This window comes from Choloepus didactylus, chromosome 1 (genome assembly GCF_015220235.1).
Source record: "Choloepus didactylus isolate mChoDid1 chromosome 1, mChoDid1.pri, whole genome shotgun sequence".
NCBI lineage: Eukaryota > Metazoa > Chordata > Mammalia > Pilosa > Megalonychidae > Choloepus > Choloepus didactylus.
Window position 1 is genome coordinate 190,339,150 of NC_051307.1, and position 18,494 is coordinate 190,357,643.

The following is an 18,494-nucleotide window of genomic DNA, read 5'->3' on the forward strand; positions in this document are numbered from 1 at the left end:
CAGCAGACTGTTCTGGGTAAATTGGTGTAATACTTTAACCAGTAATTCTAACTAAACATCATGGGAAGAAGTTTGACCCACTCATGGCAATTATTAGTAGAATTTGGTCAGTGGATTATGGCTTTTGTCCACAGTTAAGTAGGAATAAGAAGCAAATATATTCATTATCTGGAGGATGATTATTCAACACCTGTTACCTGCAGTGCCCAGCGTTAGGCAGTGGTGGTGGGGAGCCAGGAGAGAACAAGCACCCACCCCTGCTCTTGGGTAACTCACAGGCCAGAGGGAGTGGAAAAGATATCGCTTGGGGTGTTGGGCACAAAGACCGGGGACAGAAAAAATATAGGCTTTGCAGTCCCGCAACCTGGGTTCAGATTCCACTTCCACCTCTTAGTAGCTGGGCATCCTTGGGCAAGGTCCCAGTGCCTCCCTTCTTGGCCACGAAAATGGGGGTGATGGTACCTGCATGTGTCTACGCATGTGGGCCCCAGCACAGTGCCTGGCTCACCATGGCAGCATTCGTTCTGTCAGTGGTAATGCTGGCTTCCTCCACTCTGAATCTTGGCACAGCTTTTAGGAATAAGGTGGAACAAATGGATTGTTTTACTTTTCATTTTAACCTTCCTTTAATTACTTTAAATAGAATTAACTAGAATTAGTGAATGTATATTTTATGAGTCTAATGCAACTGAATCCCAATGACATTTTTAAAATAACTTGATAGAAGTGATTCTGATATTCATCTGGATGTATAAAGGATTAGAGTAGCCAAGAAATTTTTCAAAAAAAAAAAATTAAAGGGGAACTCGCACTATTAGATATTAAAATAATAAATATGCAGTAGCAAAGCTGTGTTTTATTGGTCCAAGCAGGAGAACAGGATGGGATGGGGTAGGGTGGAATAACATGGCCAAATCAGTGTATGAGGATGAACTGTTCAAAAAATATTATCAGGATGTTTGATTAATTCTGTATCAGAGGTTAACTTCATATATTCTACCATGTAATAGAATAAACTCCAAACAGATAAAATGTTTACTTGGAAAGATGAAACTGAAAAAGAGCTGGAAGAAAATATAAGTGAATATTATATCATAATGGGGTGGAAAGGAACCTTAAAAAAAGATTGTTAGAGAAAAAAATTTGACTACCTAAAAATTTAAAACTTCTGCACATCGATAACCGTAATAAACAAAAGTGAAAGGCATAAAACTAACCGGGACAATATTTCCAACATACAGGGCAGTCAAAGGATTATGTCTCCAACATATTACAAAGGAACCCTTACAAATGAAAAAAAAGGAAAGAAAATAGGGAAAAGAAAAAAAAAAGTAAGCACAGTTGTCAAGAGGAAAAGATGGAAATGGCCAAAAAGCACACAAGAGATTCTAGAACTTGGATGACAAAGAAATGCAGATTACAGTGAGTTGCCATTTCCACCTTTCAGACTGGCAAAGGTCATTTAAAGTCTGTGCTGGCATCAGTGTTCACATCGGCACAGCTTTGATGGATCACGCATGGATAAGGGCACACATCAGCACCACCCCTCATAGGTGTTAAGAGGCCTGACATATTTTCAAAGACTTTGATCCCAGCCATGACAGATCTAGGAATTTCTTCTAAGGGGTAATGCGCATAAAGATTATGTGTATCAGTGTTCATTGCAGTATTATCGTTTGCATTTTTACTTTTACTTATGTATGATACATGACACAGAATTGTTATTTTAATACATGATACAAAATTCAAAGTATACAAAAAGCTATGGAGTGAAAAATAATTATCCATCCCTTCTGTTCCTGTCCTCCATTCACCCAGTTTCCCTCCCATGGGGAAATCAGTTTCTTATAAACCCTTACAAAGATACTCTTTGCATATATAAAAATATATGCAAGCATGTACTTTTTATTTTGTTTATTTAATTTTGTATCTGGGAGTTAATGGTGACTATATGCATAGCCTATACCTTGCTTTTCTCATTTAATGTATCTCAGGATGTGCTCAGTAGGCTGTATGGTGCAGAGGTTAAGAGCATCGACTACCTGGTTTGAACAGACTCCCACTATTTACTAGGTATGTGATCTTGCAGGTTTCTTAACCTCCTGGACCTTAGTTTCCTCATCTATAATATAGGGATAATCATAATCCCTATTTCATAAGATTACTGTCAGGATTAAATGAGCCAGTATATGTAAACTGCATAAATTAGTGCCTGGCACATGTTACATAAGATAAATGTTAGCTGTTATCGGTACAAATGGAGCTACAGCCTTCTTTTTAACAATGGTATTATATTCCATCATGTGGATATATGGTATTTTGTCTGACCAGTTCCATATTGGTGAACAAGTAGATTGTTCCCAGCATTTGCTATTGCAAATATATTGCAGCATTTGTTATGACTTTTTAAAAAAGGAATCAGCATAAATGTCCGATTAGTTTAATTATGGCACAGTGCACATCCATATGGTGGAATATAATACAACCAATCAAAATAAGGTTGATATTAGAAGAATATCTAATCATATGTGAAAATGTTCACATATATTTATTAGGAAGAAACCCAAAATTTTTTTATTTACTAGACTTTTCCTATTGAAACATAATATAGATTATAGAAATTTAGAAATGATTAAAAGGTATAAAGAAACATAATAATAAACCCCAATCCTACCAACTAGAGATAACCTTCCTTAACATGTTGTATTTTACATAATCTTTCCTTCTGAAATTCCCACTAATTATTTTGTAGAAAGCAGGGTTTGCTCTTGTCTCTAAAAGTGGCAGGGAGGTGTGAACTGAGTTCCTCAGATGGGGGTTTAGCCATACGTGATTGGTGTGGTAGGTCAGAGCTGCTTAGAGGAGGGAGGCCTGCTTGGGCAAGAGGGCATCCCAGGAAAGTGGTGCTGCAGGAGCCGAGCCCTCTTGAAGGAAAAAGAGGAGCTCTTCCTTTTTAACATATTGGTCATTTTCATTTTTCTGTTTCCTTCCATACATTCATTCATTCAATAAACCCCTATTTTAACAGGTCTATTTTGTGCCTGCCTGTTTCTCTGTCTTAGGGATGCAGATGTAAACAAGAGAGGTAAGTTCCCTGTGCCTCTGGAGCCTGCCTCCCAGAGCTTGTTCTGATGCACATTACAGAGTTACAGACATGGAGTGCGTACAGAGTCTGAAATGCTTCCCCTAATGCTGACCACAAACACTTCCCCACATGTCTTCATAATGATAGTTTTTCATGCTTGCACAGTATTCTCTCCAGTTGCTATGTGCTAATTTAACCATTCTTACTCTGTTGGATGTTCAGATTGTCTGCATGAATACTTCATGGTCTTTGACACGTTGCCCCTCTGCTTTCCAGTGGATTGTTCCAGTGTACAGAATCACCAGCAACGTGTGCGTGGATCTGCACCATCAAAATCTCACCACTGTTCATAATATGTTTTTATCTTTTTTGTTTGTTTTAATAGATACAAAATTGGGCTTCACTGTTTAAATATTCATCTACTTGATTACTGTTAAATTTTAACCTTTACTTCCTCCTTCCTTTGTTCTGTTACTTATTTAGGATCTTGATGTGAAAAACAGACTCTGTTTAGTTATGGTTTCAAGCTTGGATTCTAGAGCCACAGAGACCTGGGTTTGTGTCTAACTCTGCCCTGTCCTGTGTGACCCCTGACACAGGGGTCCAGGGAAGTGCTGAGACAGAGAAGGGCATTCCTAGCATGGGGGGACTTTCCTGGGAAACCAAGTCTCAGAGGGGCTGGTGGCCTGGTAAATTCCGGGGACTGTGGGACAGCCCACCCTGTCGACTTCATTTAATAAGGCTGCCGTGAGCAGTTGGTTCATGTTGGAGTTTTCAAACTGGCATTTGGCGTAAAGGCTGGCAGCACAAGGCCTCATATTCAGAGATTTTTCCATGGAAATAAAACCCAAACCCAGAAGAATGCTGGAGAGAGAGGCAGGAAGAGGTAATGGGAATACTAGGGGCTCTGCAGCCTGCTCTGGGTTTGAACCCCAGGACTGTCACTTGATGGTTATGAGTATATACTCTGCATCTCGGTCATCTCATTGGAAAACAAGGGAGGTCATGTCAGCATTGCTCACTGTGAAGACTAGGGACGATTTGTGTCAAGGGTCTCACATAAACAAGACACTCAACAAGTGAAGGCTGTTATGAGCCAACAGTAAGCACTCCTGGAATGATGGATCATGGAAAGATGAGATTAGAATTCCTCCTGCCCACTTCTTAGCGTCCAGCTCTTGCGCCTCCCCTAATTTCTTACTGCTGAAAGGACTTCTTGCAGTTACAGGCTGCAGTGGGAAAATGAGCCTTCAAAGATAAAGGTATGTTTCTTTCAGGTGGAATTCCCAAGGGAAATATATCACATGGAAATAGAGTAGGGACTGAAGAGATATCTCAAAAAAAAAAAAGGTCACTCTTAGTGACTAAGTCCTTTTTCCAGCAGAAAAGGATGTTTGGATTCTCAGTGGCCACATCTGCTTTTGAATTTAATGCAGTCTGTACTTCCCTGGCCTCTCCCATCCCCAACACCCTTCTTTTATAGGAACAGAGGAAAGTTGTGTTTGTTGACCACTCTTTTGGGGTGGGAAAGGAATGTGATGTATGCATAGACTGCCCAGAATTTCCTGTTAGACACCCATTCCAAACCACAGCCCTGGGATGCATTCCAGAGATTGCAGCCCAATTCTAGAGAGAAGAAATGTTGCTTTCATATAAATGCCGGCCTCTCCCTCCCCTAAATAAAAAGGTGTTTAGCTTTTTCCATAATAATATAATTGTGGATTCAACTGTATGGTCTCTTCAAGGTTATAATAAGCTCTGACATTTCCATGTGGAAAGAAATATCCTTAATCTGGGAAATTTCAGTGCTCAGTTTTGCAGCCATAGTAGCATTGCTGTCCAGACTGATGCTTGGCCTGGAGCACATTTTTAATGTTCTGCTGTAAATACTTGGAAGATATAAATCTGCTATAAATTACCTTTCTTAATTCTGCTCTTGTGACAAGAAAGAAACTGGTTTTCAGTGCTTTGGTACACTAGCAGGAGATTTAGTGTGAATTGGTTTTCTAGAAATTGTATTGTGCTGCATCTTTGGCAGTCTGGCCCTTTTGCCAACACATGTATAAAGTGAGAGGCTAGTATGGCACAATGGAAATGAAAGGCAAGCCTTCTTTGTTTTCTATAGCTGCCAAGATGCAATTTCTTCACTCATGCAGAAACTTGAATGATAAAGGAAAGATTCATAGTGAGTGGCAAACATTTCCACTTACGTTTCTGCTACTCTGATCTTCATCCCAAACTATTTATTTGATTATGTAGAGGTATGTGGGGTGCTGGGGGCATTAGGTCAAATCAGAGAAAAGGAGAAATGACATCTCTATATGAGGCTCTGAATTGCTGCAGACTCCAAAAGGTTTGGGTCCTGAAGGTAGGGGTTAAGGCTGGTTCCAAACCTTCTCCACATCTTTCTTCTAAACCAGGTCAAAAGGAAAGGATTGTACAAGGTCAGCACTATGTGACATCAACAGATTTCACACTAATTAGGAACCTCTGGCTGTTTGGAGTCAACGTTTCAATTTCTGAGTACAGAAGGGAACCAGTTAGGACAACCAGCAATGCCCTTCTCATACCCTGCAAGTGAACCGGGTGTGGGTTCAGTTTGTGTCCTCCATCTGTTCTTAGACCATAGATAGCTCTATCCTTTAGACCAGTTCTCTTGTGAACCAAACCCTACTTTCCCCTTGACATTTCATGTCTTTAATTACACCACCTTCTTTCTAAAAAGAAAAAAATTCAGCATAAGATTTCCTAGAAAAGGCCTAAGTCCTAGAGTTTATTTTAAACCTCAAATGCGGAGATTTTTTTGTTTTGTTTCTATCATTATCCTATACACAGGAACTTTTGCTAAATAAGATAGACGATTTTAAAGAGCTACGTAAATTTCTAAGTTTAGAATTTATATAAGTAAAACCAAACTCGGTCTGCCGAGTTTTTTCTCATAAAGCCAGGCTGTTTCTGTGAGGACTGTTGTCTGGATACAAGTTAAATTCTGAATATTCATAGTGAGACCCTGCACCATATCTAAACCAGTCATAATTTTTGTTGTTATATTTTAACTTGCTGCTAGAGTTTCTCTCTTACATGAACATACATGGTTTTGCTGCATCTGTACAACCCTGTGGTTTTGGTATTATTATTTCTATATTACTGATGAGGCTTAAGTTTGGGAAGTCGTGCCAGCTAACAATTGACAGGGCCAATTACACAAATATAATTCCAAAATCTGTTCTCTTTCCATGTAACTTGTATTTAAAGTCAATTCTTTAAAAAGAAATTCCATTCTTAGCTCTTAAACATAAAGTGGTCTGTATCTCTGATTTGCAAATATCCTGGAAATCTTTGCTGCAAGTTAATGTCCTGCATTAATCGTAATTTAAAACTTAAACTCAGTTACTGAGGTGAAACAATGACAGTCATGGTACAAATCTGATCATTTCCATCTCATCGCAATGGTTTCCAAGGCCTCAGCTGACTTTGCCAGTCACCACCTCCATCTCACACTCCAGATTCCTTCCACTTCTTTGGTTTCTCAAATATACCATTTGCCTTTTCACATCTGGACCTTTACACATTGCTGTTCCCCACTTCCCTGCTTCCCCCCACTCCAACAATTTTATCAAACTCTAAGTCCAACTTAGAAGACACTTCTTCCAAGAAGTCATTCCTACCCCAACCCCAAATCCAGAGTATGTGCCCTTCTTCAGGCCCCAACAGTGCTCTGTACTGCCTTGTCATAACAAGACTCATATTGTCCCATAATTGCTTACTCAAGTGTCTCTCCCACTAGACGTGAGATTCATGAAAGTGGGGACTGTGCCTGTCTTGTTCATGGGTGCTTCTTCACTGCCTAGCATGGTGCTTATATTTTCAGGGATAATCCTTTCCATTGCAGATAACATAAACCCAACTCATATTGGCCTAAGAGAAAAAGACAATGTATTACCTTAAGTAACTGAAAATTCTAGGAGCGTGTAGTTTTAATAGAACCAAGTCCTCAAATGATATCATCAGAGATCTTCCCTTCTCCATATCTCACTTAGTTTTTCCTCAGTGTTGACTTCATGCTTGGGTAGGCATTTCTCAAGTGGTGGCAGAGATGGCCACCAGTGGCTCCAGGCTTACACCCTACCAACTTAGCACACCCAGCAAAAAGATAGCATCTCTTCCAGTAGCTCTAGCTTGAATCCTGTGGCAGACTCTCCTTGGCCCATGCTGGGTCGTGTACCCATCCCTAAACCAGTCATGAGACTCTGACTGGCCAGGCCTTGGTAATGGACTGAAAGATGATGGGGTGAGAATGGTTCCCCATAGGAAAATTGAGGAACTTTTACCAGAAAGGGGGATAATGGATTCTGGACAGGCAATCGTACTACACTTTTCCCATTTGTCACTGGTGCTTTAAAGATACTGCTTCTGCCTACTGGGCCCAGAGAGACCAAGGAGGTATTTGGGAGGCTTCCTGTCTTGCCTTTAGAATTGAAGACTCATTTGCTCTGAAGGAAATAACTGTCTATATATCCACTTTAAGCTGCCCGTTTCACAGGCCCTATCTAAGCCACCCTTGCTGGGCTAGTAGATAGGAGGTCCCCAGCCCTGGGAGGAGAAAGGGAAGAATGTATGTAAGTGGGAAGCCGGGTCTTTGTTTGCTGGGCTGTGACGAAACAAGGTTCAGGGGCCAGACAGAAGCGACACACTCAAGGTAAATCTGGGAATGCAGAGCCATGTGCCTGTTTATCCCTCAGTGCCACACTGTCCCTGCAGCAGACACACAGGGGTCACGAGTAAGGCCAATTCCCAACATCTCCAGCTCTTCCCAACCCTCCCCAGGAATTGTGCACCACCCAGGCCCACTCAGGGAAATGGAGAGATAAGTCTTACGATCACCCCATCTGCTTCTGCCAAGGATTTCCCTTTATTTGCCCTTTGGATGTCTATGCCCATGGCCCATCCATCCATGTGGTGAGAAGGGCAGCTGCCAGGACCAACCATGGACATATCTTCATGAGTATGCATCACATCAGGGCTAAGGAAGAAGAAGAGGAGTGGTCCTTTTGACAGGCCTGCACTGGGCTGAGGCTCGTGGAAATGCAGCAAGATATGGCCCAGTAGAGGAGCCTGCAGTGGTGGGTCTGTACCCTCCTCACCCAGACCTTTTTGATGCACAGCTTGGAGCAAGGAGCCCCTGGGATCAGATGCAGACTGAGCAGATGCAATGCTCAGCAGAGGAGAAAACTAAGCTGCAGCAGCAGAGGGAATTGAGTAAGGTGGGGGAGAGAGAGTGATTGTTCTTTTTCAAAGGGGAAACGGTAAACAGCCCCCAGCAAAGCTCACTTGGGCACCCAACCCGTCAGTTTTCTTTCACCATCTCTGCATCAGATTTTTAAAGCAATTGAGTAGAACCACTTCCTGAGATTTTTCTACTTATGTTTTCTAAATTACAGCTTATATAACCAAGGTCTGTTATAATAAATTTTGCCTCGTAGTCGTGGGGTGCTTTAGACTAAGAGATCAGTACCCAGGTGAAGAGATGGGCCCCATTTGGACACACTGAGTATGAGGTGCCAGGAGACATCGGACAAGATGTCCAGCAAACAGGTGGATAAGCTGGCCTGGAAGTTAGGAGAGAGGTATGGGCTGCAGACATAGCTCAGCCATGCACACATTCATCTGGGAGTTCAGAGGCCAAGGAACAAATAACCTCCACCGGGATGGGTGGTGGAGGCTTCCTGGGAGAGTCTGGCCCTGAAGTACAGGAAGTTCTTGAGAAGTGGGGATGTGAAGGGAGGAGGCATGAGAGATGGGAGGTCAGTGTAGTGCAGAGCGGAGGGGAGGGGAGCAGGGCCTGGGTATGGGCTACTGGTTATGGACTGGGAAGGTTATCAGAGAAGAGCAACAGAAAACTTTGGAATGGTTTTTGATGACTTTTACCTCCTAAGTCTAATAAAAAATGAGAATCTTTGTGAAATGTTTTAGACTGATGTTCAGGGTTTGCTACTCTAGCCTTTGCTCCTCCAAAGAAATTTCTCAAAACCAATGTAACAGGAAAATGTGTGCATTAAACTACCTTTAATATCTTTCTGTTGCAGTTCTGATACAGACTGTGTTCTTGGATAGCTGAGCCACCAGGAAACCTCTGTCGGTCTTTCGGTATCTGTTGGTGGTCAAAAGGGCAAGCGAGTAAAGTGGGTGAGAGGCAAGGTCATGATTAATGAGCAGAGAAGCGGGGCCGTGTTTGTGTGTGCAGAGAGGACAGGTGCCCGGTGGGACTGCCAGGTGAAAAAGGCAATGGGGAGAGAGCACTTATTTGGTGTCTTCTTTTCATGTGCCCTTCTCTGCTTTTGAGGGTTGTGGTGTCACAGGCCAGGAGTGGGTGTGGACCATGGGAGTAGTGACATTGCTTCCTACAAAGCTTAACTGTTGCTACCCAGTTTGCTTTACAGACTTGGAGTGGAGAAGCATAAGAATAAGTCTGTAGGTTTAGGGTTTAGAAGTAGGATACTAGTCTCTGCTGACCCTCTGATCCTGAGTGTCACAAAGTTGCTGAAAGAAAGTTTAATAAGACCATTTAGTTTTTCCCCACTGTTAAAGTAGTGTATAATAACCATAAAACATTTGGAAAATATTGAAGAAAGAAATGTAAAAACCCACAGTCTACAATTACTGTTCACATTTTGACATATTTCTTGCCAATCTTTTCTCTATAGCCTTTTTAGTTTGTTTTGCATAATTATGATAAAATCAGACATACAAGTTTATATCTAGCTTTTAAAATCTAATGTTGTAATAGAAACATTTGTCACCAAATTAGGGATTTTAATTTCATGTATCAACCAAAATCCTTTTACCAGAAACTTTATGAGAAAATCAAGTCTTCTGCATTGTAGCAGGGGAGGGGGAGGGGAAGCAGCAGCTGGGGATGGAAAACAGAAGGGTCATTAAATCCAAAAGCCCCATATCTTGAGCCCTATTCCTTCAGAAACAAATGAGTGCTGAGGGTGGGGTGAGACTAATGCCAATCTGAGAAAATCCTTCCATTTCCCCAGCTAGCCTGATTTTGAAAGCGCCAAAGCAATCCAAAGATGATTAGAAAATTAAAAAGCCTCCAAACTTAGGAGGAGGAGGCCTTTACTCTCCCATGACTGTGAAAATGAGATCCCTTTGGCTTCTTCACCTTTTCATACAAAGAAGGGGAAAGTGGAGAAGGCTGCCATTTCCCCGTCAGGGGAGTGATGGCCTCCCAAGTGACTCAAGCTAATTTAGAAACTCCCACAGGGCTATTTGTGGCTTCTACATAGAAAGTAATCATATGCTGGAAATTCTAAATAGCTCACTGGCTCCAGGTTTAGGATTTTTTAAGTATATTAGTTACTTTGTTAATTTGTTAGCTGGTTAGTTACAGGAAAGATTTGTGTGATCTGAGGATGAAAATAGGATCTGGGAAGGTGCTTTTTGTTCACTGTTTACTGCATAGCCTGGGTACTGACTGCTCAGTGTCTCTGAGACATGAACAAACTGCTTGTTTACTTGCAGAGAAATGTGCTATCAGCCAGGGAAGAAACAGTTTTGTTCTTCCCCTGACTAAATTAAAATACCCAAAGTAGAAACAAAATTGGTTTAACAAGTCATTTACATTAAATATGTGTTTATTGCAATGCTTTTCTCTTCATTTGGCATGTTCCCTCCTCCTTAATCTGATCTAAGTTGTTTCAAGATTGTCTTCAGCCTGGCACATGGGGAGAGCATGCACTTTGGAAACAGGCCCACTTGGGTTCAAATCCTGGCACAAGCGATTACTGGTTGTGTTTTCTCAGTAGTAAGATGGAAACAATAACACCTATCTCCTTGGATAGCAGTGAGGATTGCTTTGTAAGGTATTAGAACCCAGCAGGCTGGCTCTTAGTAAGCAGTGGTCATTGTCTCTTCCCATCACTACCTTGGGAAGGCCTCCTGTGACCTGGCCTGGCCTGGCGTGCAAGGCCTAACATGAGAAGACCGGTGCCCCATGTCATGCACGCATGGATCCACAAGGAAGATAAAAATAGCCTGATTTTCCAGGGATGTATAGTTCTAAAATGCCTCTTTAATGAATGAGGATCTTAGTTTCACACTTGCTGGGCCATCTGTCCAAACCCAGACTAGACACCATCCAGGCCTGTGGAGTTGCTGGCAAAAGAGCTTTTCAGTCCTTCTTCAGAATTACCGCCTGAGTGCATTAAGTTTTGTCCAGCAGAAGGGTACTCCCAAGACTTTTAGCAAAGCTTTTGTGATCTCTTGGGAAGGAAGGTGTTATACAAATCTCTCGTCGGTGCACGAAATAAAGAATTCTGCCAAAATTGCTCTTTGAGGGAGAGAAGCGCCAGTGGTTGACATGTGGAATTAAATCATTTCTTGCATTGCTTATTTTTCCATTAACCCTGAGCATGGTCCCTTTGCCTGTGGCCTCTACTCAGAGCACTGCTGACCCACCCAGGCATGGTATGTGGTAGGACAGCCCCAGCTGCATTCCCAGGCAAAATCAATCTCCTCTCCTGAGTTGTGTTTTTCATCTATACCAATTTTTGCATTTTATTTCTGACTTGTGTTAGCTTGTCTTGAGCCCTGGATAAACAGAAAGGATTCATCACTTCCCCCAGTGCCTTAGTCTAGGACAGGTTGGGAAATGAGTGCAGAATACACTGTGTTCATGAAATGGGCTCTGCCTTGCCTGCCACTGCCACTGCCCCAGCCAGTCCTCAGGCCAAGGCACGTGTTCTCCGTCCCACTTCTGCTGTTTATGTTTTAAGTGTAATAGAAACCTTCAGCCCTGAGCTCTGTGAATACAGACACCCGTCAATTTCTTGACACATGGCAGAGTTTAAGAAAGGGATTCCTTTGTGCCCTTAAGTATCTTATTTCTTAACCCATGAAGTTACTCATTTCCATGGTGAGCAGAAAATGTCCAAGAATCTGGTTTCCACAGTGACTCTTTAATGGTCCTTTTAATGGAGAGATGCTTTCCAGAGAGTGTCACGTCTGATTTGTGCCTGAAAGGATGTTTGTTTTGAAGTAGTGCAGGGTGGGAAGACTTCATCTGCTGGATTCAGAAATGCAGATGGCAACTGACCCTGAGGATGTGTCGGTTAATGAGCATGTACCCCCACTGGGCAGAGGTCAAAGGAGTTCTGTCCAGCCAGTGGGCTTGAACCCTATCGACCAGCTGGCCCTCTAGGATATTACGCTGACCAATGATCCTTTAAAGTAGCTCTCTGGGGCCCCTCACCTTCCCATTCTTAGCCGGGCGCACCCTGGAATCAGCGCTCTGGGGGGCAACTGCATGCTTGAATTTTTCATATCACATTACAACTGCAAGTCTGTACTGCACTTGGCCACAGTGTGCTCTGTTTCTCTTTCCAGCATCCCAGTGTAATGTCAGCTTAAAGAAGCAGAGGAGCCGCAGCATCCTCAGCTCCTTCTTCTGCTGCTTCCGTGATTATAATGTGGAGGTCCCGCCAGCCAACAGCCCCAGTATCCTTCCACCACTGGTGGAAGAGAATGGTGGGCTTCAGAAGGTTAGTGCTGATAGGGAATTGTGCACCCAGCCAAAAATTCAGTAGTTTCAATCTGTCCCATCCTGATGAACGTCCTTAATAAGGGTCTGTAACATTATATATGCAGCCATTTACTTAAAGATTTTAAATTACCAAAAATACATAATCTTTTTAAGAAAGAATATGTTAGTCATTCCCATTTAGCAATTAAGAGCATATTTGATTAGAGTGATAGGAGTCAGTTCACAGTTTTGTAACATTCTCTCTTGGGAAGTTGAATGCATGAAATAGAGAGTTAAAGAATCAGTAGCAGACACATATATGGAAAGATAAAAAAGAAAGAAAGATGTGGAGAAGAGCTGATGATAAATATAAATGGGTTTAACAGCCTTGTTTAATAACAACTGTTTGTGTTATATTTTCTTTTGTATGTATCAAATAAAAAATAAAAGTCAGATTCTCACAGCAGGTCAAAAAACAAAATCCAACCCATGCTGTTTAACAGATACATATGAAGCAGAGTGACTTAGAACAGTTAGAAATAAAAGGATGAGCACAGAGACATCACACAAGTATAAGCAAAAAGGAAACAGGTTATGATATCAATCTCGAAGTAGAATTTCAGGTAAAAAGCACTGAAAGAAGCATAGAGTCTTATTCATTTTGAAGATAGTTGAGAATGAGAACACAGAAGTCATGCAGCTTTAACAAAAGACATAAACAGGCAGTTCACAGAATAAGAAATACAAGATGTCAGTAAACATATAAAAAATGTTCAACCTGGCTGTAATCAAAGAAATGCAAACTGAAACAATGAGATACCATTTTCCATCTATCAAATTATCAAAAATATTTTTAAAGATAATATTTGGATTTGGCATGGAAGCAGTAAGAGGAAGGGAAGGGAAGGGCAGGAGCATAAATTGGTTATACCTTTCTGGAAAGAAATTTGGCAATATGACTTAAAAACCTTAAGAATGTGCCTATTTGTTGACCCAAACAATTCAGCCTTATAGACATAATTATGTATGTACAAAGATTTAGAACTATAGGACCACATCCAGCATAGATTACAAGATTGCAAAATTGTAAGCAACCTCCTGTTCAACAGTAGGCACTTGGCTAAAAGAACTATAGAATAACCATACAATCAAATAATATTTAGCTATGAAAAATGATGTCTCATAAATATCAGTGACCTAGGGAAATGTTCACAATATATCATTTAGTTCTAAAAAGCAGACTAAATTATAGTAGGTGAGTATATTTGTAAGTATGTGTATAGTCACACATATGTACACACACACAAAGCATTTATAGAAAAAAAGACCGGGAGGACAAATACCAAAGTTTGAAGAAGTTATCTCTGAGTAGTGAAATTACATATAGGATTATCGCCTCTGTGCTTTTTTTGTTTGGGGGGTGGGGGGTAGTTCCCAATTTTACTAAAAGAAGCTTAAATTACTTTTGTGATTAGAAAATAAAGTTATTTTTAAAGTGCATGTGGATATAAAGAAGGGAATAGGGAATTCTAGAAAATTGACAGCTTGCACACATGGCCCTGACAATTTAAATTCCTTCTCTGGATAAACCCAGGTAGGCCTACTGGTGAAGCATGGAAAGTTCTCCTGATATCTCTAAAGGAGAGAGCGGGCATAGAACTCATTCTTTGGTACCCAGTGAGAAGCAGGGGTCCACCAGCAGAGGAGAATGCTTGCCTCTTCTAGAGTCCTATGACAAAGATTGAAATGTGTGGTCCCGTGAGGTGAACCAGCCAGCGAGAGCCCATGGATCTGCTTGGAAAGGACCTGCGCTAACCATTTGATGAGTGTGTCCTCGGATGGACTGCCTGATCATGCTGATCCAGGAAGATCTGGAGGGACAGTACTGGTGAGCTGAGCTGCTTCCAGTTCTTGGGGTGCTTGGTGCCCCTGGAGAAGCCTGGTAATACAGGAGCTTTCTTAGTCTTCTGGTTTGTCACCTTGGACTCTGCTGGACCATGCAGGCAAACCTCTTGCTGGGCCTGGCAGTCTCCCTGGAGTGCCATTGCCCACAGATCCTGATGGATTGAACTTTACAGATGCTGAGTAAACACACATGCACAAGCAAAGAAAAATGAGACAATAACTGTGAGAAGTCCAAGTTGAAAACTAGAATGTGAGGCTCCTACTGAGGTAAATAAATGGAAAAGGTAGAAAAGAACTTTAACAGACAACTCAGGAAATGATATTCAGGAAATGAATTTAGAGCACAAAAGTGACTTTTGGAACTAAAAAAAAACAAACAAGCAAGCAAACCATAATTTCTAAATATAAAGATTCAGTAAAGAAACCAAGGAAAAGAAGCATGAGAGTGGCCACTGCTGAGAACTAAATTAATGTTCTGGAAAAGCAAGGGAAAGAAATATCTTACAATACAAACCAGAAACACAGAGATTGCAATTGTAGGGAGGGAAAGAGGCATCCAGGAGACCTAAGATGCGAACAGTAGGAGTTCCAGAAAAAGAAAGAATAATACAAGACAATTTCCCCAAGCTGAAAAAAAACCTGAGTCTGCAGATTAAAAGGGTTTACCAAATCTGTAGCAGGATGGGAGTAGGGAGCACATGCCTAGATATGTGCTATTGAAATTTTGAAATTCAAGGAAAAAGAAAATCTTACAAGCTACCAGAACATGTTATTGTCAGAGAAAAAATAATTATACCAGTGTTAGGTTTCTCATCAGCAACACTGAAAAGCCAGAACACTGTGAAAAAACAGGGTTTTAAAGAACTATGTAAAATCCATGTTAATTTAATTAACTTTGAAGCAGGGTAATGCATCATTTGCACAACACTTGGACTATTCAGTCTGTGAGAGCAGTCCCCAGAGAAAGAGCCTGTGTCAGAATGGGGAGCTCATTCCCAGAGGAGGAACCCCTGGTCCTTTGCACTCACTTTGGCCAGGACACACAGAACACAAAGCCCAGCAGATTCTAGGCCTGGCTCTCCTGCTGACTCCCTGGGTGCCCCTGCCTTTGCATTCAGCATTCCAGAGGAGAAGGCAGGCTGTGGAGAGAATGGGACCAGTGACCTCTAGTTCCATCCACCCTGCAGATTTACTTTGCTCTGAAGTAATGAGGATTTGGAGCATTCCAATTTCAAGCTGTGTCTGCAGCAGTGGCCTGGGGTGGCAACCGTTGCCACCATCACAGCCACGATCTACCTGCAGGCCAGTTGCCCAAAATAAAAGTGTCTGCAACCCCTTGCCAGAGGCTAGGAGTCAGCACCCAGAAGACCTCACTGGCAAAGACTATGGGGCACCTCTAAAGGGGTGGACAGAGTAAAAAGGATTAGTAGACACACAAACACATGCATATCCCATGTATACATACACATACACATAAGCCTCCAACGTTTCTGTTAAACATCCTATGATTCTCAGGACAGCCCCCCACAACAAAGAATTGTCCAGCCCCAAATGTCAATAGTGCTAAGGTTGAGAAACTCGAGAGTGACCTAATGGACTTGTGGTTAAAATTCCCCTACCAAGAGCAGACTGCTCCTTGGGTGCAGATTTTGGTAGTAATATATTATTTAAGAGCTTCTGAAATGAACTTCTCTGCAAGTTTTTTGAAAACTGGGATTTGATTTGATTGCATCGTGTTGGAGAGCAGCACAACTCTGCCTTGAATAACAGCAGAGGCAATTTAAAATCCTCAAGGCAAGCACCAAGCCTCATGAAAAAGGAAAGAGCCACTGAGAACATCTCAAGAGAAAACAGTTGTCATTACGCTGCAGAGGTGATGCCTAGGGACTGGAAATCATGAAGAGGTTGTAAAAGGGTTCTTAGAGTTGGAGCAGAACAATCAGAAAGGTGCCAGCCTCTGCCATTGCCCACAATCAGGTTTGACCCCATCACCAGTGACCCCTTCAATGAATATGGACAGGTGTTAACAAATCCCTCAATGTGCATCTTCAATCGGTGCATCTTCTCAGACACCATGGTGCTGCTTTTCATTGCCCCATCTTGCCATCTGAAAAAGAAGAAAAACACAGAACCTGGGAATGCTCGATGGAAACAAATTTGTTCTTTTATTAGCATTTCTTACATGATGCTAAAATGAAGTGTTTCCATCAGCCAGGTTTGGAATGCTGGCATTTGGGGCTGAGGAATGGCTGAGGCCGTTTGTTGGAGCCTGAATTTTCTCAACACTCCCTACAAGTACAGGTTCTGTTGTTCTTAAAGAAGAGAGCTGTCCAGGTCTGCGGCCTGGGGTGGGGGACTTCTCAGACCTTGCCTTGTCCCCTCTGCCCAGTCCGCCCCTATAAGGGGACCTGGAGTGACCAGGGAGTTCCTTGTCATCTGGTGAACTTGTCTTTCTTTCCCTGCTTATTTTATTGACTTTAAGCTTAGTCTTTTTAGCAGGGGAACCTGCTTTAAAGAAACAAACCAGTTATTAAAGGAGTCATGGAGCAAAGTAAAATATGGGTTTTCATTTTTATTTTTTAATTAAAGAATAAATTGCTGGGAGGAGGGGAGGCACTATTTGAATAAGCACAGCTTATTAATGAGCCTCCAGAACCCAGCCTGGTTTGTCGGGGAGCGGTATCTAGGAGCCAGAAGGGAGCCCAGTGCCCTAAATGGAGAGCCTTTGGGTTCTTCCTGCTTGGGAGTCTGTTCATTAAATACCACCAAGGTATAGATAATGGGAAGTCACATGGCTGTTACACTCAAGAGTGTTTGACTTTTTTCTTTTTTATCTTTTTTAAATCAACTGTATGAAAAAAAAATTAAAAAAAAAAAAAAAAAGGAAAAAAATATGTAGAGCCCCCTTGAGGAGCCTGTGGAGAATGCAGGGGTATTCGCCTACCCCACCTCGATGGTTGCTAACATGACCACGGACATAGGGGACTGGTGGTTTGATGGGTTGAGCCCTCTACCATAAGTTTTACCCTTGGGAAGACGGTTGCTGCAAAGGAGAGGCTAGGCCTCCCTATAATTGTGCCTAAGAGCCTCCTCCCGAATGCCTCTTTGTTGCTCAGATGTGGCCCTCTCTCTCTGGCTAAGCCAACTTGAAAGGTGAAATCACTGCCCTCCCCCCTACGTGGGATCAGACACCCAGGGGAGTGAATCTCCCTGGCAACGTGGAATATGACTCCCGGGGAGGAATGTAGACCCGGCATCGTGGGACAGAGAACATCTTCTTGACCAGAAGGGGGATGTGAAAGGAAATGAAATAAGCTTCAGTGGCAGAGAGATTCCAAAAGGAGCCGAGAGGTCACTCTGGTGGGCGCTCTTACGCACAATTTAGACAACCCTTTTTAGGTTCTAAAGAATTGGGGTAGCTGGTGGTGGATACCTGAAACTATCAAACTACAACCCAGAACCCATGAATCTCGAAGACAATTGTATAAAAATGTAGCTTATGAGGGGTGACAATGGGATTGGTAAAGCCATAAGGACCACACTCCACTTTGTCTAGTTTATGGATGGATGAGTAGAAAAATAGGGGAAGGAAACAAACAAACAAACAGACAAAGGTACCCAGTGTTCTTTTTTACTTCAATTGCTCTTTTTCACTTTAATTATTATTCTTATTATTTTTGTGTGTGTGCTAATGAAGGTGTCAGGGATTGATTTAGGTGATGAATGTACAACAATGTAATGGTACTGTGAACAATTGAATGTACGATTTGTTTTGTATGACTGTGTGTATGTGAATATATCTCAATAAAATGAAGATTAAAAAAAAAAGTGTGTGAAATTTCTTTTGAGAATATCATCCATTTATCTTCAAACCTGATGATGATTTTTTTTTTTTCCCCTTAGGGTGACCAGAGGCAGGTCATTCCCATACCAAGTGTACGTATATTTATCCAATTTTATTTAATCATTCATAGA

At 41.9% G+C, this 18,494-nt stretch overlaps 1 protein-coding gene across 1 annotated transcript in view; it reads left to right on the forward strand.

Moving 5' to 3' along the window:
* Positions 1–18,494, forward strand: part of CTDSPL (CTD small phosphatase like) — a 125,178-nt gene that overhangs the window by 81,602 nt on the left and 25,082 nt on the right. Inside the window, 1 exon segment of the mRNA XM_037847344.1 lies at positions 12,479–12,633. Coding sequence (XP_037703272.1) covers positions 12,479–12,633 — 155 coding nt within the window.